At 37.6% G+C, this 20,800-nt stretch overlaps 1 protein-coding gene and 1 long non-coding RNA gene across 3 annotated transcripts in view; one reads left to right on the forward strand and one right to left on the reverse strand.

Annotated features, from left to right (window-relative positions):
• Nucleotides 1-20,800, reverse strand: part of LOC141568513 (uncharacterized) — a 60,469-nt gene that overhangs the window by 25,866 nt on the left and 13,803 nt on the right. For both annotated transcript variants that reach the window (XR_012491667.1, XR_012491665.1), the window contains exons 2-3: nucleotides 19,682-19,742; nucleotides 9,593-9,700 (exon numbers count right to left, since the gene is read on the reverse strand). This is a non-coding gene — a long non-coding RNA (uncharacterized LOC141568513). The remainder of the gene's footprint in view (nucleotides 1-9,592; nucleotides 9,701-19,681; nucleotides 19,743-20,800) is intronic.
• The window catches only part of PPP1R42 (protein phosphatase 1 regulatory subunit 42), a 34,223-nt gene that overhangs the window by 5,635 nt on the left and 7,788 nt on the right, over nucleotides 1-20,800 (forward strand). Inside the window, exons 3-6 of the mRNA XM_074318664.1 lie at nucleotides 907-1,073; nucleotides 1,930-2,068; nucleotides 4,396-4,512; nucleotides 19,261-19,378. Of these exons, the coding sequence (XP_074174765.1) occupies nucleotides 907-1,073; nucleotides 1,930-2,068; nucleotides 4,396-4,512; nucleotides 19,261-19,378 (541 nt within the window). The remainder of the gene's footprint in view (nucleotides 1-906; nucleotides 1,074-1,929; nucleotides 2,069-4,395; nucleotides 4,513-19,260; nucleotides 19,379-20,800) is intronic.

The raw sequence follows: 20,800 nt of genomic DNA on the forward strand, positions 1-20,800 counted from the left end.
ACTTTTGTTAGGAAGAAGACAAATTGGTGTAAAGTAATTCACACTAAGATAAGAATAACTTGTAAATTTGAAGTTCCCAAGATGTAGCTGCATTTTAAGAGGTCTTAATGAAAGCCGAGATATTTTTTGAGCAAAACTTCATTCTATCTCTTGCCTACCTTTAGCCTAGGCTGACTCTACCACCACACAAGAAATGACAGCCTTTAAAAATACCTTTAATTATTTTCTTATCTCAAAAGTAATTGCTGTTCATTTGTATAAGTACATATAAAAGAAAAAAATTAACTTGTAATTCTACCATGCAGAGAAAACAACTATTAACATTTAGATAATGTCCCTCTTTTTTCTAGGCATATATTCATATAATTTTACATCAGTGGGTCACAGAACATACTGTTCTCATTTTATTATCAGATATACAAAATATTACTAAAGAAACTAAAGGATATTTAATGGTTCTATGGTATTCCCTTTAGAAGCATTATCATAGTTTCTTTATTAATCTATTGTTCTTGAATATCTAGATGACTTCCAATTTTCAGTATTATAAATCACAATGGTTTACTTCCAATCCTACAGAAAGATTAAGCCATGATTTATAATGTTGGAGCAATAATCTATTAAATGCTTCAACTTCCAGAGGAGCCTAATTGCTTCCATGTAAAATTGCTTGCACTGGGAAAATCTTAAATACAATTTTATTGATATAGTTACAAAATACTAAAACCTAGAACTAATCTTGTAATCATTCTAGTCTTGTTTTGACTGTGCTAAGAACAAAGAAATACTGTTCTTTTATACTAACCTTATTACAGAGTGACTAAGTGAAAAAGTTTCTTAAAAACAAAACAAACTTCTAAGTTTTCAAGAGAAATTAAGTACGACTTGTTTTTGTTTTCCTTTTAGGATGACCTCTCTCTTTGCAAAAATCTTAGTGTTTTATATTTGTATGATAACCGTATTAGTCAAATCAATAACTTGAATTTTGCCACAAACCTGACCCACCTGTACCTACAAAACAATTGTATTTCATGTATGGAGAACCTCAGGTCATTAAAGAAACTGGAAAAACTGTAAGTCCTTTTTTTTAAAGTAATGTAATTGCGATCATTACAGTAATATTTTTACACGCAGGTATTTCTATTATCTGCAGTTTTGTGGAACAGGCCTCCATTTTTATTCTTTTAGTATTATTAGTACAAAATAATTGTTTCAAATGTAATGCCTGACAATTAGTGTTTTAGTAAGCTTGGTATGCTTTCCTTTTGCATGAGGAGAGTTGTCTTAAGGGCTTACTGGTATACTAAAAACATCCTTATGTAGTAGGCTTACATGGTGCAAGTTTCTATGAAATGAAGTCTATGCCTTTCAGAATTACACATCTCAAAAAGGTAGGGTCACAGAATTAATAATGACAACATAGATTTGATTGTTAAAAGGCATTTACTGCCTATGCTGATTTAAACAACGAAGACTGGTGGATACAATTTCCCCAGATTGTTAGAAGTATCAGTGCTTCCAAAATCTGGCCAGGGGCCTCAGAATAGGGAGATAGGAGTGAGGTGGGTACTGCTTATTAAAAATGCAGATCGCTGGGTTCCTACCTAGAGAGCCAAATCAGAATCGCTGGGAGTTCGACCCACAAATCTTCATTTTTAAACCCACAACCCAGGTGATTCTTCTGCACTCTAACATATGAGGAGCCTTAGTACACAGATAAACAAGGACTATTCCAATTCTCTCACTTTAAAAAAAACATACTTTTTAGACCACTTTATGTGTAAGGATCATATAAACCTTTCTTTGATTCAATAACATTGTGCATGTATAATTTTCACACGGCTCAATGATTTTGTTACGTTTTTATCATTTTTACAGACCATGATGTTCTTATAATGTCTATTTAGAATTACTTCCTGTATTTCGCAGGTATCTGGGAGGCAATTATATCGCTGTCATAGAAGGCTTAGAAGAGTTAACAGGTATAAGAGAGCTTCACGTTGAGAGTCAGCGGCTTCCGCTTGGAGAAAAGCTTCTCTTTGATCCCAGAACTCTTCATTCTCTGGCAGTAAGACCACGTTTGAGTATTCTGACAAAGCATATGGTGATCAATGGAACAGGAAGGTGGTGAGGGTATATTTGCACATTGTTCATACTCTGCATGTGTATATGGCCAACTGAGAGTTCATTTGAGGGCTAACACTGATTTTCCCACATAATTTCTCAGGGACTCAGCAGCTATCAAGTGGGGATAATACCCACCTTACGGCAACTGGAAGGCTCAAAAGAAGGATGTTAAAAGGTGATGGAAACTTTAGGGGCAGCTGGGTGGTTCCGTTGGTTAGAGCGCAAACTCTCAACAACAAGGTTGCCAGTTCAAGTCCCACATGGGATGGTGGGCAACTAGATTGAAACTAGATTGAAAATGGCGACTAGACTTGGAGCTGAGCTGTGCCAATTAGATTGAAGGACAACGACTTGACTTGGAGCTGATGGGTCCTGGAAAAAATACTGTTCCCCAATTAAAAAAAAATTTTTTTTAAAAGGTTATGTAAACTTTGAAGTTCTAACACAGATGTTAATTCATTCATAAATTAGACCTTGGTGATGATCATGACTCAAAATTTTAAATTTTAGGGAAAAGCCTAAGGAAAGAAATGTGCACAATTATTTGGCAAATTTTAAACAACCTATAGAATCATTACAATGGTAAGTCATTTTTCTCACTGGATTCAGATTCGATTGTAGGTTGCACTACAGACAATTCTGCCTCATCAGAAGCAGGTAGATCTGGAAGCACTGAATTTGCTGCTCCGGCTGTCACCTAACAATTGTTCACATCACATGGTGGTGTCACAATTAGTTGAGAAGCCAGAGGGTACCACACTAATCTTCAAAACAGGATTTGTTTGTATACACGACCTTCAATTTGGGGGCAAGGGGCGGAAATGGAACGTGGTTGTTGCATTTACAGATTTTGTTGGTTTTATTTTAGAGGGCCCAAAAAATGGAGGGCAGTATAAAGTTTCTGAACCAAACGTATAAAAATTAAGGGATAGTGCTTTAAATTGGGGGTGGGGAGCTCTGTCCTCCTCAGAGAATCAACTGTCTCGGCCCAACCTCAACTGATCCAAGAGACCGACTCCACTGTGGGGATGGCTAGTTTTACTACAAAACGCCACTGAAAATATTTTTGCTTACTCAATTTTTGCATGTATTCAACCAGATTCCTAAATTCTAAATATAAGGCATAATGTTTTAAGCTGTATTTCAAGCCTTGAAGAGTGTCGGGAAGTATATTCTGTATATATTAGCTGTGTGTGGACACCTGGGTGGTAGACTCCATCTTGGTAGAGATTCCTAGACCTTAGATTATTTTTTTGTTGTTATAAATTTTATTGGGAAAAAGTGTGCTTCTCCAGGTTTCATCAACTCCAAGTCATTGTCCTTCAATCCAGTTGTGGAGGGCACAGCTCAGCTCCAAGTCCAGTCTCCGTTTTCAATCTTTAGTTGCAGGGGGCGCAGCCCACCATCCCATGAGGGAACTGAACCCGCAACCTTGTTGTTGAGAACCTCGCTCTAACCAACTAAGCCACCCGGCCGCCCGGCCGCCCCTCCAGCAGTTCAGTGGCAGCTCGTTGTCTTCAATCTAACTGTGGTAGGCGCAGCTCACTGGCCTATGTGGGAATCAAACCAGCAACCATGTTGTTCCAAGCTCGCGCTCTAACCAACTGAGCCATCCGGTCACCCCTGGGCCTTAGATTTTAAGATGGCTTTCATTTAGTATTGTCCTAATCCCTATTTACGTCCTCATTAAGAGCTGATGTTGAAATTCTTGTTAAATAGCTAATTATTATTCTAAGTGGCTTCTGAACATATGAAACGTCAAAAGAATCCTATATATAGAGAGAGAAAGATAAAAATAAATACCAGATATTCTTTCATTCTTGGTCAATGTTTCCTATTTCAAAAAAACTAAGACAAAAGCAATTTCTTCCTATGTAAGTACATATTTTAATGATATTTAACACAAAATGAAACTTGCTTAAACTGAAATGAGCACATTTTCTACATTATGTTATCATTTGTTTATTGGGGCACCTTCTTTCTTTACTTCTTGATTCTTGGCTTTTTTCTATAAATTTCTCTTACATCCTAATTAAACTTATGAAAAATAGTAAGTTATATCACAATTACTATAGTTCTAAAAGTTCCATCTGAAAAAAACTATGCCATAGAAACAAAATCTTTATGGCTTTTTTATTTTCTTGCCTAAAGAATAAAATTGCCTTAAGTGATAAATCTTAAATTTTTTCACGGATTAGGATTTCTGGTTCCTATATATAGTATTTAATTAGACTATTAACTAATACCAATTTAATTGTTTTCTTACAGAAATCCCTCTCTATATTGAATATCAGCAATAATAATATTGATGACATAAGAGACTTAGAAATACTGGAGAATCTTAATCAGCTCATAGCAGTTGACAACCAACTCCTACATGTGAAGGTAGTGTAAAGAAAAATTAATTTTAAAATATTTACATGAAATTCTGGTTGAAATAGCATAAAATGTATTACTTTTAAAACTATTTTGGATTTTTTCTAAAATTAGCTTATGAATCTCTACTTCTTAATGTATTGATTTGCATAATTCTGCCCTCTTACCTGGTTTTCCCCTCCATACCCTAATGCCTCCATCTCGTACCAACAGAAAAAAATTTCTCTGAGAACTATATGCTTTTTTTCCTCTCTGTTTTATGTTTCCATGAAATGTTTCCCTCTAGAGATTAGATTTATTGTCCCTTAATTCTAATCTGTCAGTGAATGAGTTTCTAGTAACTGTGACTAGACCTGAACTCTCTCCTGGCTGTTCCTTCTTAGGGAAGCACCTTGAACTTGAACTTGTTCTAATTTGCACTATGTATTCATGTCATGTTATATCATATCATGCCATATTCATTCAATCATGTATTGGGCACCTACCTATTTGTCAGGCACTGTACTACTTGGTGTAGAATGGAGGAAGGAAGGATACAGTCCTGGGGCTCACAAACCCCCCAGTCAACAAGTAACATGACCCTTGGAGAAACATGTTCTAGGCACTGAGGATACCGTGATAAATAAGAGAGACAAGGTCTCTGCCCTCAAAGAGCTTACATTACAGTGAGACAGGGGAGGGAATGGCCAGAAAAAGAATAAGCAGAAAAGATTGTGAAAAATGCTACAAAGGAATTAAGTAGGACACAGTGGAAAAATCAGGTTATCAAGAAAGGCCTCTGAGCAAATGACATTTATGCTGAGATCTAAAGGATGAGAAAGAAATGTGTGCAGAGAGCAAGGGAAAGAAAATGCCCAGCATAGGGAAAAACAAACACAAAGATTCTACACACTTTAAATATAAAAATATATAAAAGTAAAATGATGGGGAAATATATGCAATACAAACACAAATAAGAAAATTAAAAAGCTGGAGTGGCTATATTAATATAAGACAAAATTGACTTCAGGACAAGAAATATTACCAGAGATAGATCAAGAAAATTTTATAATGACAAAAAGTGCCAATTAGTCAAGAAAACAACAATCCCCAATATTTATGTACCAAATTAACAGAGCTTCAAAATGCATGAAGCAAAATGACAGAAATAAAAGGAGAAACAGACACATCCTAATTATAACACATTTCAACACTCTTCTCTCAGTAGTTGATAGAACAAGTAGGTAGTAAATCAACAAGGATATAAAGGCTTGGTACAACAAAGCCAACCAAACTGATCTAATTGACTTTTACAGAACATTCCACCTAACAGCAGTTGGAATAGTCACCAAAATAGTCCATATACTGGGCCATAAAGCAAGCCTCAAAAACTTGAAAGAACTGAAATTATGCAGAGTATATTGTTTGATCAAAATGGAATTAAATTAGAAAGAAATAAAGAAAAAATATCTTTAAAATCTCCAAATATTTGCAAATTTAAAAACACACTTTTGGATAACCCCTGGGTCAAACAAAGAATTACAAGGGAAATTAGAAAATAATTAGATGGACCAAAATGGAAAGGAAACATCTGAGGGCCGGCCCAGTGGCTCAGGTGGTTGGAGATCCATGCTCCTAACTCCGAAGGCTGCCGGTTGGATTTCCACATGGGCCAGTGGGCTCTCAACCACAAGGTTGCCAGTTCAATTCCTCGAGTCCCACAAGGGATGGTGGGCAGCGCTCCCTGCAACCAGCAAAAGCAACTGGACCTGGAGCTGAGCTGCGCCCTCCACAACTAAGACTGAAAGGACAACAACTTGAAGCTGAAAGGCACCCTCCACAACTAAGATTGAAAGGACAACAACTTGACTTGGAAAAAAAGGCCTGGAAGTACACACTGTTCCCCAATAAAGTCCTGTTCCCCTTCCCCAATAAAATCTAAAAAAGAAAAGGAAACATTTGAAAATTTGTGTGATGTAGTAACATAGTAACATAGAGCTTTATAGCTCTGAATGCTTACATTAAAAAAGAAAAGTTATCTAAGCTTCCATCTCAAGAAACAAGAAAAACAAATGCAGATTAAATTCAAAGTAAGTGGAAGGAAGGAATAAAGATAGCAGCAGAAATCAATGAAATAGAAATACAATCAATACAGAAAAATCGATGACACCAAAAGCTGATTCTTTGAAAACATCAAGTAATAAATTCTACGTAGGCTGATCAAGAAAACAGAAATTCAAAAGTTATCACTACAGTTAAAAGGATAATAAAGGAATTTTGTGAAAGACATTATGCCAACAAAGTCGATAGCTTAGATAAAACAAATTCCTTGAAAAAGAAATTACCAAACCAAAAATGAGAAAAAGTAGATATTCTAAATAGATCTGTATCTACTAAATAAATAATCATATTTATAAGTAAAATCCTTTCCACAAAGAAAACTGTAAGCCCAGATGGCTTCTTTGATGCATTCTATCACACACCTAAGAAATTACACTAATCTTACGCTAACTCCTTCAGAAAGTAGGTAAGTAGGGAATACTTTTCTATTCACGTTATCCAGCTAACATTATCCTATCCCCAACAATATTCCAGGAAAACTACAATGAATTAAACAAATAACAATATCCCTCATGACACACAGAACCACAAGTCCCTACCAAAATATTAGCAAATAAAACCTAGCAACATATAAAAAGGTAATCCATAATAACCAAGTGAGATTTATCCCAGGAAGGAAAGATTGGTTTGACATTCAAAAATCAATCTAGTTCTCCAAACAAAATAAAGGAGAAATATTATATCATCAATAGATGCACTAAAAGCATTTTTAAAAACTCAACATCTATTTTTGACTTTTAAAAACGATCAGCAAAATATAAATAGATGGGAACTTAACCTGATAACTGACATTCATGTAAAATCTACAGATAATATCATATTTAATGATGAAAAACTGAATGCTTTCCCCCTCAAGAGTGGGAATAAAGCAAGGAGATTTCCTCTACTTTATAGTAGAGAGCTCAGCCAGTGCAATAAGGCAAGGAAATGAAACAAACAACACTCAGTTTGGAAAGGAAGAAGTAAAACTGTCTTTATCTGCAGACTACATGATTGGGTACCTATAAAATCATAAGAAATATACAATCTACAAAAAGCTATCAGAGATGGGGGGCAGGGGGATTGACACAGTGTAAGGGATATAAATGATAAACGTCTTAACTATTACTTTGTTTTATGCACCTAAAACTAAAAAAAAAAAGCTATTAGAACTTATAGAGTAAATTTGGCAATGCTGTAGAACACAGCAAGATCAGTATGCAAAAATCAATGCTCACACACAGGCAATGAACGAGTGGAAAATATTTTTTTTAAATACCATTTACAATTCACATCAAGAAATATGAAATACTTAGGGATAAATTTAAGAAAATATGTGCAAGAGCTGTACCAAACTGCTGTATTAAAGCTACAAAACACTGTTGGTAGAAATTAAAGAAGACCTAAATAAATGGAGAGAGATACCATTTTTATGGATTGAAAGACTCTATATTCTTGAGGTGCTATTCTTTCCAAATTATCTTTACATTCAACATATTCCCAATCAAAATCTCAGAAGATTTTTTAAAAGAAATCCTAATTCTAAAATTTATATGATAATGCAAAGGACGTAAAATACCAAAACAATATTGCAAAAAAGAATAATGTTGGAAAACTTACCCTACCTGATTTTGTGACTTTAATGTTACAATAATCAAGACAATATGGTATTGGCATAGGATGGACACAGAGATCCGGGAAACAGATTAACAAGTTTATCAATAAATCTGCACATATGTTCAATTGATTTTTTTGCAGCGGTTCCAAAATAACTCAATGAGGGAAAGATAATCTTTCAACAAATGCTGGTGGAATAACTGGATATCCAAATAGAAAAAGTGAGCCTTCACCTTTCATACCATGTACAAAAATTTACTCAGAATGGATCATATCCAAATTTAACTGCTAAAATATAAAACTTCCAGGAAAAAGTAGTTGATACAGAAATCTTTAAAAGAACACAAAAAGCGACCCATAAAAATTAATAATCTAGACTTCATCAAAATTTAAAACTTTCGCTCTTTGAAAGACATTATTAATGAAACGGTAAACCACAGACTGAGGGAAAATATTAGCTATCGTGTATCTCACAATTTTTATCCAGAATACAAAAAGAACTCTTACAACTCTATTTAGTAAGAAGACAAACAACACGTTAAAAAATAGGCTAAGATTTCAACAGAAACTTTACAAAAGAACATATACTAATGGTCAATAAACAAGAAAACATGCTCAGTATCATCACCAGGGAAACGCAAATCAAAACCAAAAATGTGATACCACTACACACCCACGAGAATGGCTAAAAGTAAAAAGACTAACAATACCAATTTTTGATGACTATGTATGTGGAATAACTGGAGCTCTCACTCATTGCTGAGGAAGTTTAAAATGGTACAACCTCTTTGGAAAACAATTTGACAGTTTCTTAACCAAAGTTAAATATGCACTTTCCACATGACTCAGCAATCACATTCTTAGGTATTTACCCAAGTGAAATGAAAACCTATGTTCATACAAATACCTGTATGCAAATCTTGATACAGTAACTTTATTTGTAATTTTGGAAACAACCAAGTTTCCCTCAAGTGGAGAATGGATACACTGTGTTCCCTGCAAGGGAATATCACTGAGCAATAAAAAGGCACGAACTACTGCTGCACACAACAGAATGGACAAATTTTTAAAACATTATACTGAGCAAAGTAAGCCAGACAGAGTATATACTGTATGACTCCATTTATATGAAACTCTTGAAAAGTGAAAAATGTATATAGTCATAGCAGATCAATGGTTCCTTGATGGGAATGTGAAGAGATTGACTGGAAAGGGCCATGAGTGAATCTTTTGTGATAATGAAAACATGGTCTTGATTATGGCGGTTGTTATATGGATGTGTATGGTTTGGGCATTTAAATGGATACATTTTGCTGTATGTAAATAATAACTCAATAAAGTTAATTTAAAACTAATATTAGAAAAATTTTTAAAACCAGAGAACATGAGTTACCAGATTGAAACTGTCTCCCAAATGCCAGCACAGTGGATGAAAATTGACCCACTCCCAGGTCCATCCTTTCAAGTTTTTAGGACGCCAGGATAAAGCTCCTAAAGGCTCCTACAGAGAAAAAGGGGATACAAAGAATCGAGAATCAAAATGGAATCAGAATTATCAGACCTTTCCATCTGGAAAACAGTAGAAAAATATCTTCAAAATTCTGAGGTAAAAAATATTCTCAATCAAGAGTTATATACTCAGTCAATTCTTCAATTATTAAGTATAAAGTATTTTTACACATGCAAGCTCTCAAAAGAAAATGTATGTCCCGCATGCCCTTTCTTAGGAAAGCTCTTGGAAAAAGTGTTCCACATAAACAGGAGCGAAATAAAGGAAAAGGAAAGACAAGGTATCTAGAAATAGGAGAAAGGCTAAGGAAATTCCCAGAATGAATTTGAAGGGAATGTGAAGTAAAGTCCTAGGTCAGCATCTACCAGCCCAGGTTGCAACAGGCTGAACTGGTGATTAAAATAAATAACCAACCAATTTCCAACTTCAGGGAAAATAAGAAGCAATCATAGTACATTAAGTGGTTTAGCCCTGAACAATTTTAAGTGAGCTTAATAATCTAGTCAATGAATATTAATCTGGTGAACAATTTTAATATAACTCTATTGACAGTACGGGGGAAAGGAAGTATAACAGGGGTTGTAGTAGCACTTATGAAAATTAAATCATCATCTTCCACAGCAGGAATTCAGTAGATAAATATCTAACATTTAAAAATCAATAAATAGCAGTTGTTATTTAGCAGGATGGAGGAAAGTCTGTATAGAAATAGCTGAAAAAGTTGAAAGTGGTTTTGTTATAAGCCCTAAGGTACTCTTTAAGTTTTGTTATAAACCCTGTGGTCTTATTTGATGTTTTAACTGTGTTGATGGCTTTGCTTTGATTTTTTAAAATTAGTTTCAGGTGTACAAAACAATGTAATAGTTAGACATTTATACCCCTCACAAAGTGATAACGCCCCTCCCCCAATCTGCTACCCCTCTGACATCATATATAGCTGTTACAATTCCATTGACTCTATTCCCTATGCTGTAGTCCACATTCTGTGACTGCATATATATTAAATTATAGTTGACATTCAGTATTAAATTCAGCTTCAGCTTCACGTGTACAGTGCAATGCTCAGGCATCTACACCGTCCAGGAAGTGGTCTCCCTAATAAGACAAGTGCCCATCTGACCCCCTACAAAATCTTTACAACATTATTGATGTTCCCCAAACTGTCTTTCATGTCCCTGTGGCAATATTGTGCTTACCGATTTGTGTTTTCTATCCCCTCACCTTCTTCCTCATCCCCACCCCACTCCCATCTAGCAACCCTCCGTTTTTTCTCTATATTGCTGAGACTGTTTTTGATTAGTTTGCTCATTTATTCTGTTCTTTAGATTCCACATATAAGTGAGATCATGTGGTATTTGTCTTTCTCCATCTGACTTATTTCACTTAGCGTAATGTCCTCTAGGTCCATCTATATCATTGCAAATGGTAAGATTTTGTTCTTCTGAGTAATACTCCAGTGTATAAATGTACCACAGTTTCTTTATCTAGTCGTCTACTGATGGGCATTTCGGTTGTTGCCATGTCCTGGCTATTGTATATAGTGCTGCAGTAAATATAGGAGTGAATAAAGTTTTTTGAATTAGAATTTTGGATTTCTCTGGATAGATACCTAGGAGTGGAACTGCTGGATCATAAGATAGTTCCATTTCCAGTTTTTTGAGATACCTCCATACTGATTTCCATAGTGGCTGCACCAATCTGCAATCCCACCCAGGATCCCTTTTCTCCACATCCTCGCCAGCACTTGTTGTTTGTTGATTTATTGATGATAGCCATTTTGACTGGGGTGAGGTGGTATCTCATTGTGGTTTTCATTTGAATTTCTCTAATGATTAGTGAGGTTGAGCATTTTTTCATATGTCTGTTGGCCATCTGTATATCCTCTTTAGAAAAATGTCTCTTCATGTCCTCTGCCCATTTTTTAATTGGGTTGTTTTTTTGGTGTTGAGTTGAATGAGTTTTTTAATAAATTTTGGATATTAGCCCCTTATCAGATGTGTCATTGACAGATATCTTCTCCCATTCAATAGGATGCTTTGCTTTGATTTTTAAAAATCTAGTTTTAAAAAGAGTGAATGGTTGGTAAGAAACACCTGGTTAATATAATTCTGTTATCATATATCACCATATCCCCCATTAGACTGAGAGCCTTTAAGAGAAAGGAATTTCAGGATTCCCTAGATCTCAGTCCAGCGCCTGGTACACAGTAGGAATCTACTACGAATTTATCAAATGAATGAATACAGGAACAATAAAAAAAATATTGAACTATCTGGGGAAGAAATGCAAACCATTCAGCCACTCCCCGAGGCTGGGATATGCCAAGCGTTGCTTTTCTCTCCCATAGAGAAAAGATATCCAGGGAGTGAGGCTGAAATATCAAGTCGTTTTACTTCCAGCAAGAAGACACAGCAATTAAAAGTGCCCAGGCGCAGAAGTCTGCATATAGTTTGTCTGGCATTCGCTTGCAACGTACTTTTGTGGTCTATTTGAAATCATCCTCTGAAGGTTTAACCAAAGGACATGTTGAAGTTCAGTGTCAGAATACTAACTTGTTTCCCCATATGTATTCCTGGGGTCAGAGCTCCTTTTTTTGGCTTTAATTTTTCCAGTCTTTATGCTCATTGATTGAAGTTACCCCAAAGCTGCTGACATCAAACCCTGTGCCACTGGAGAGAAAGCTCAACGTGCCATATGGGTCACTGACATCCATCCTAAGAGTCTTCAGCATCAGACAGCTCTGTGCCATGGGGAAAAAGAAGTGGCCATCATTAGCGAATCCTAACAAAACCCCTCTAATTAGCCAAGGTTTTAGCACAAGAGCAGCTGCTTTGATATGGACAAGCATAGGTTCCTCAAATGCACCTGGAAAATACATGAAATAAAAGTGAAGAAATAATGGTCCCTAAGGTGGTTAAATAACTTTGAATCTTCCAATCAAGATTCTGGTTTGAGCAGTGAAAAAGAAACAGATTTACGAAAATTGAAAAGGAACCCACGGAACAAGGAAAAGTACTACCATGGCAACTGAAATCGTGGAGCTCTGGGAAAGAAATCATAAGAAAAGGCAGAAGAAAAGAGACTCATGTCACTGGGAAATATAGACATTCCCCAACGATGCCCAGGCCCTAGCCGGCTGAAAGTCTTCACAGAGCGGTGGCTACATGAGAGGCCAGGCACAGGCTAAGGACCTAGAAGACAGTGGCTGGCTGAGTCGCCTCTGCCCTTCCTGCTATCTGAGATTTCATTCCCTTCCCTCTCTCGCTTGTATAGACCCACAGCTGGCAAGGACTCCTTCCCCCAAGACCTCTAACCCTTCCTCATCTCTCCTGTTCCCTAGTCCAAAGCTGGTCCAGGGCAGAGACCTGGGGCAGGAGAGGAAGAAGGGGTGAGGGTAGCGAAGGAGGAAATCAAAGATAAATCCTGTCTTTCCTCTCTCTTTCCATGTCTATAGCCTCTCTAATCAGCAACTTTTTCAAAATGGTTCCATATAATTTCTCCTTCATAATTCCCGTCCTGCTTTTAACCTCAGATCCCTTTATTCATGCATGATTGCATTTGTTTTGTCGTATCCATTCATTCAAAACATCTACCATGTGGCAGCACATGCTAGACAAGGGGGAGACAATAGTGACCAAAAATAAAAAAAGATATGGTCCCTGGTCTCAAAGAGCTCTTAGCATTGAGGGGAAGAGAAACATTAAGCACATAATCACTCAAAAAACACGTAAAATTGCACCTGTGGCAACTACTACAAATAGAAGTATGTGGCTCTGGGAGGCTATTACAGGGGAACTGGCCTTGGTTAGGGGGCTCAGTGAAGGCTTCCCTTAGGAAGGGATGTGAGAACAGAAGAGCTTACCAGGTAAAGAGAATAGCATGTGCAAAGGCCCTGGGGCCGGTGATAGATGAGGGATGGCAAGGATGAGAGACAGGAAGCAGGAGAGTGAAGGTGGAGCATAGTGCATGTAGAGGCTGGTGGGTGGAAGGTGCATAGGTCATGACAGAGAGTTTTGTCTTCATCCTAAGAACAACGGGGAGCCACTGAAGGTGTTTGAGCCAGGGTGAAGTGAGTACAGATTAGTATTTTGCAAAGACCAGCAGGGCTACAGTGTGGAGAATGGATTGGAAGAGGCCAGGCCATTCAGGAAGTGAAAGATAATGGAAACTTGAATGGGGCTGGGGTGGAAATGAAGTCAGTGGGCAGACTGAAGAGTTGTTCAGGAAGTAGAGCGGACAGGACTTTGGTGGTGACAGAAGGAGTGTGGAAGAAGAAGTCAAGAATGGTTCCCTGGCAGGGTGACCGGTTAGCTCAGTTGGTTAGAGCGCAGTGCTGATAACACCAAGGTTGCCGGTTGGATCCCTGCATGGGCCACTGTGAACTGCGCCCTCCTTAGGGGGGAAAAAATTGCACAAGAATGGTTCCCTGGCTTCCGCCTTGCACAATGGAAAATAGGGGACTCAAGAAACTGATTTGGGGGACAGGGAGAAGATCATGAATTTTGGCCATGTAGAGTTTAAAGTGCCTTCTAAGTGTTCCAGAGAAACGATCAAGCAGACAATTGGATATATGAGGCTGGAGCTCGGTGGACAGAAGAATGTGGGAGTCTTCAGCATATTGGTTAAGTGGTCACTGAACCTCCTGCCATCATGGATGAAATTGCCTAGATATGGGAGGAGAGAGTGTATGATGAGGTGCTCAGTGTGGCATCCCACAAAATCTGGTTCTTCCGCTCACGGACAGATGACCCTTCCTTCCTTGGTTGAATAGATGTTCTACTATTGTCATCAACATGGCCATTCTTTTTCTGAAAAGGGCCTGCATATAAACGGAGAATGTGGAGGGTTATAGAAGAAAAACGTTTTTCAAGCCATGATTTTACATTTTCCTGTAGTCCCGGAAAGAAAAACAAACACTGTTTGAAAGGATTAAATGTACATTACAGAAAAGCAAGTGAATTGACCCCTGATGGTCTGCCGCAGGGACGCCTACCCCTGCTTCCCCAGAGGGAGCGCTAGCGCTTGGGAAACATGGTGACACATCATGGGGAGGTTTCACAGCACTGTCACCACACAGATATTCTTTGGGCTTTTTCTCATTAAATAGGGCTGTTTTTATGGGCTGACTCTGGCAACAGTCTGCCAGGAATGGCACTGTTTTTTGATGGGATGTGTTCTCCATTCTCAAAAGTAACTTTTGGAAAACAGCCTGTTTATACATTAGGGTTTCCTCTGGTCAGAGGTTTGTTACTTGTGAGGTCAGAGATTCATGCAGGATCCAGGGAGCCTGAAGAATGTGGAACCACAAAGCCATAAAGGGAGCAGTAATAGTGTAAGATGCTCTAAAAAATTGAGACTGAGAAATAAGGCAATAAGCGATAGGGTTAGCAGTGCCTGTTCAGAAGCCCCAGGCTAGAGATGCCCAGTGACTGAGGAAGCAGAGGCTGTGGCCTAGACCTTTATAACCAAATGTGGTCCTAGGACACAGCAGCGCCACCTCCGAAATGTAGCCTCTCAGCTTCTGCCCCAGACCTAACAATTCAGAACCTGCATTCCTTAAACAAGATCACTAGGTGATCCTTAAGCACCTAACATGTGAGAAGCACTGGTCTGGACTAGTCTTTGAAGAAGTGTAGTGATGGTAGGTAAGAGACAGTGGAGAGGGAGAGATTGGAAATGCAAATGCAAAACCAAGAAGATCCCAAGAGAAGGAGGCCAGTGAAAGAGGGAATGGGGTCGAGAGAACCAATTAATTTAGGAAAGGAGGTGGGACTCTCTTTTTTGAGAAAAATGGGAAAGAGGAATGGAAGAGGGAATGAGAGAGCTAAGGCAAATAACTGAGAAAACTCTGGGCAGATGACCCAATTCTCCCCAATAAAACTGGGGGCAAAGTCAACTCTTGAGGAGGAGGAGAAAGAATGCAATACTCCATAGTTGAAAAACTTTAACTCACAGGGCTCTCGTTTAAATGACATTTACTTTTGGTTAACATTTCTTTGCGGGTTTTTTTTCTGTAACTCCTTTAAATAGGTATGTATTGATGTATTAAAATATTAAACACTTTAATGACCATTTACAATAAAACTTTTGCATTTCTCCAAGTAGCTTGATGAGCCATGAACTTCAACAGAGCCAACCTCCTACAGCCTGCTGACACTATTAAGTCAGATAAATATCATGGCTGTAAACGTGCATTTAGAAAAAGAACATTAAAAAAAATCTATACCTACAGTTTTTATGTCTGCAAAGTTTGCTAAATCAATAAAATGATCTGAAAAGTTCATCTCACAGTCAGATATATTAGTGATTTGCTTCATTGGTTTTCTGATGACCATTTATCATGAGGTAAAGCATCTTCAGAATGAATGGTGGAAATCAAAAATTTGACGTGCTTGCCTCTTATATAACCTAAATATTTGATTTATAAGACGCAAACGAACAAACCACCATGGCCTGTCAGGCTTTTCCAGTTTCTAATTTATTCAACCTCTGCTCAATATTGATCCTGACAAGGAGAGTAACCCAAAGATAAATTTATTCACTCCACAGTTTAGTCAGGAACAAGCCCAAAATTATAGATTTTTCCCAGGCAGATGATGGCAGGCAGTCAGGGGGATGACAAATGGCTGTCTTTAGATTCAGTTAGGACAGTTGGGCCAGACGTTTCCGATAAAGATTGGAGCATGCTGGTCAAATACAGGTTCATCAGTGGCCATCATTAATTGTGGAGGGAAGACTGCCAGGGAGCTTAGCACCAGCGCTGCATGGGAAACAGAATTGGCGTCTCAGGACTGTGCAGCACTCCTCTGAGTGATAGCATGACATGATCATTTATCACACAGAGACTATCCAGAAAAGTGTCTGCTCCCTTTAGTAACTTATTGAAGGGCAGGAAAGTGAAAGCAGTTTATTAAAGACAGGAAGGCAATGAACAACCAGAGCGTATCCAAAGGGTAATCATATTTCAGTACAGGATTAGTTTAGTCTTAAATAAACATGCACTGGAGGGAGTATGTCGAGGGTCATTTATCAAGTGAGGAACAATTAACAAAACTCTCCAGGACTCTCTATCTCTGTACATTTAAAGTTCTCTTATTGTTCTTATTACTTAATTTAAAAATGATGGGCATTGTATTCAACGCTGCACAAAAATGCAATGCACAATTCCTTACAGGTTTTCAGACTGAGAAATACAGCTGAAACTCTCACATAAAATAGGATAATTATGGCTGTATCAAACACTGTGGAGAGAGCATAATACAGCGCACAGGACTGAAGGGTGAAGTTATAACTTTTGAAGAGAGTTTTCTTTTTTCTTTTAATTTTGTATTAAATTTATTGGGGTGACATTGGTTAGTAAAATTATGCAGGTTTCAAGTGTACAATTCTGTAATACATCATCTATATATTGCACTGTGTGTTCACCACCCAGAGTCAGTTCTCCTTCCATCACCATATATTTGATCCCCTTTACCCTCTTCTACTCCATCTCCCCCCTTCCCCTCTGGTAACCCCTAAACTCTTTTCTGCGTCTATGAGTATTATAAGTCAACTACATGTCAGTGGTCAGAAGCCTATTCTTCCTTAAACAATTTTTGTTCTGTGTTGACCAAAATTAAGAGAAAGAAAATCAGCTGAGGGGTGAGAGGACAGGCAAAGAGGCAGAGAACTAACACATTTATTATTACCTGCTTCGTCCCAGGCCTTTGTATGTCACGGCAACTACTCCTAATTATCCCACTTTATACATAAGGACACAGGCTTGCCTAAAGTCAGACAGTAGCAGCAGTGCCAGGAAGTTTGGCATTGCCTGCATTTGTAAAAGCCATTCCTATTTTTTACGTAAGTTATTTATTTGGATAGCTCAGAATCTAGCACAGATCTTAGTCCATGACTCAAGAAGTAGTTTGTTGAACAATGAAGTAAGCAGATCTGGAAATACTTTCACCACTTTATGTAGGAAGATGTTGGTCTCAGAAGATTAAAGGACTTGCCAGGTACTCTGTAGTAGGGCTTAGACACCCAGCTTTCCTTGTAATTATTCCCCCAAAACAGCATTTCTTCATGTAGATACAGGTGCATTCTGCATATTCCAAATTTGTTACCTCCATGATATGACAGAGTGTTGTGGGGATTTTTAATATGTGGAAAGGAACTACCATCAAAGCTTCATAGCCAAAAAAAAAAAAAAAAAAAAAAAAAAAAAATTCCTAAAATCTAAAGAATACATGCAATCTTATTATAAGAATTTTTTCCAAAAATGGACCAATGAAGTATCTAAGCAACAATAAACATGATCAAGCAAAAAATAAGATGGGAGGTACAAATAGTTAGGTTAAATAGATACAGAAGGCTGAATGGTACCAAGCTTTGTAGGTGAGGAAATGATAAAGGGAATAAAAATACCAGGCAATGTATTGTTGATTACTTTCAGCTTTGCAGTTCAGAACATGTATGAATTAATCTATAATTTATATCTCCTAATTTTCCCTTATACCTATGGTAATGTGTGCCTCAGCCTGAGGAAAACAAATGAAAGACTCATAGGTGCTTGTCTGCTGCTACCTGGAATTTTCATTAATTCTGTAATCCTCCCACCCCCCATATTCTAAATAGCAACACCCCTAGATGTGTCCAAGTTCACATATATGGCAGTGCTCTGAAAACCAGAAAGCTCTCCACAGAATTAATTATTATCAACATTTATTATTATTAGCAGCAAAACATTTGCTTTAAAATAGTATTTTTGCCCTATCGAAGGTTAGTTTTCCTTTCTTTCCTTTTTGCCTATGGCCATTGAATTTTTAAAAATCAGTTGAAGGGTCTAGAGTAGAAAAACAGTTTTTGCATTGCTTGTTTTGAGTAATTCATTACAAATGAGACTCACTGATTTTTAAAATTAAAAACAGAACTTTGGGGTACATATAAGAAATACTCCAAGTATTATTTCACTTCCACTAAACAGTAGCTAAAATAAAATATACATATTTTAAAAATGAGGAAGGGAAGAGAGCAAGGAAAGGAATGACAAAAAGGCAAGGCACTGGAAACAGAGATGGTGACATTGGATGGAAAAAGAAACACAAATGGGGAGAGAAAGAGGAGGTGAAGAGGGCAAACTGAAGGAGCTGGTTGGTTTTTAAGGCTATGCATCTGTTTTCTCACATTCCTGCAATGCCCATGGCCTACTTACTCACTGCTCCTTAACTGCCTTCATCTGGAAACTTCCATAAGCCCCACTAAGAATAGGGGCATCTTCTGCAGCTTGGGCAAAACCCCTGGGGCAAGCTGCAGGTTGGGTCCATTTGACTGAGTGTGACAGAGAACAGGTCTGCGGCTTCCAACTCAGGACCGCCCTTCTGGCCTTCTCTTTAGCACCCTCTAGTATTAGTATAGACCATTTTATCCGGAAAAAAGACTTAGGTTGCGCTTTCTAAGTACCTGGCACTTAGCTAAGACGCCATGAAAAGCAGTCATTACCCTTAACTGAATGAAAGAAATACTGATAATTGTGAAATATTTGTATCTTTCTTTTTCTTCTGTAATTACAGGATTTGGAGTTTTTACTGAACAAGTTGACAAAGCTGTGGAAAATGGATCTGAATGGAAATCCTGTTTGTCTCAAACCAAAATACAGAGACAGACTGATACTGGTGTCCAAATCACTAGGTATACATTTATATTATATTAATTAATATCATTTCCTTAGAGAAAGAGACCTGGTTCACTTTTTACTTAATGTATCAGCAAGCCTTCAGAAATATAAATATGACCTCTGAATCTACAGAAATGGTCGACATTAAACTAGATATTTTGAATAAGAGCAAAAGTTACAATTGAGAAGTAAAGCATGAAAAATATCTGATGTTCAAAAATAATTAATCAAGGCCCCAGACACCTTTTCTTTACAAAAGAAAATGTGGCAGTTCCCAACAAACGTGGTTAGTGATAAATGTGTAGAACTCAACTCACCTTCTGCCAAATTTCCACTGGCACAAATCCTTGAAAGATCCTGACTCTTTAGCTCTTGGACCTGCAGATAAAATTATCAAGGTTTTCATTGCTTGACACTTGCTAAATGGTACCCTAAGAACATACGGGAGTTTCTTTCATTTGAAAATGGAGCAGGGTAGGGAGTCCTTTAGAGACCCTTACAAATAATAATTTTCCCAAGTATGCACTATATTGGGGGAGATGGACCAAAGTTCTACAACAGGGACCCAGTGATACAGCATCAGGAGACCAGCACTGCCCTCTCACAAAGGAGACCTGTGAGCCGGTTTCCTGTATCAGAACTTCTGTGACATGCTGAACTTGGGTGTAAAACTAACGTATCACAAAACCGTTTCACAGCTCAGGGCCGTAGTAAACCTTGATTAATCATAATGCTAGTGCAGGGGGGAGGAAGGGATCGACAGAGGGCATATCAGAAAAATCCAAGATGATTTTTCAAAATACGTATGTGAGGGTCATACCCTGCCCACCTTTTACCCCCCCCCCCCCCCAGCCAGTGGTTGGGAACAGAGAATATGCAGGGAGAATAGTTATGCATATTTTTTAAAAGCTCTACAGATGTTTCTGCTTTGCACCACCCCCAGCTCTCCACCTCCTCTCCTCTCTGCCCACCACAACAATCTTATTAGTCCACTTTCCTTAGGAAGCAGAGTAAACACAATTAATGTTTGATAATTAAGAATCTTCCAGTGTTCATGGAACCATTTGTGATGCTACAGTACCGCATGCAATGCTGTAAAAGATATGGAGATAAGTGTACTGATTGCAAAATAAAGAGGATTTATTCAAAGCTTTAAAAAAAATAACTCTTTTCTATGACATATTTTATGACTGTAAAATTAATACGTATTTCTTCTACAAAATGCAGGAAATGCAGAAAAGAAAATAACATTCATAATCCTGCCATAAATCTGCTGTTAACACTTTAATATACGTCCTTTCAGTGTTGTTTCTATGCCTATATACACGTACAACAAATTCTCTTTGATTTTAGCTTGTCTTATTTTAATTTCCTTTTTCCTGAACGCAAAGCCAAATAACACAAAGTTAACTGAAAGCCTGGTTTGATGTGTCCCA

Source organism: Rhinolophus sinicus, linkage group LG14 (assembly GCF_036562045.2).
Source record: "Rhinolophus sinicus isolate RSC01 linkage group LG14, ASM3656204v1, whole genome shotgun sequence".
In the NCBI taxonomy this organism is placed as follows: Eukaryota; Metazoa; Chordata; class Mammalia; order Chiroptera; family Rhinolophidae; genus Rhinolophus; species Rhinolophus sinicus.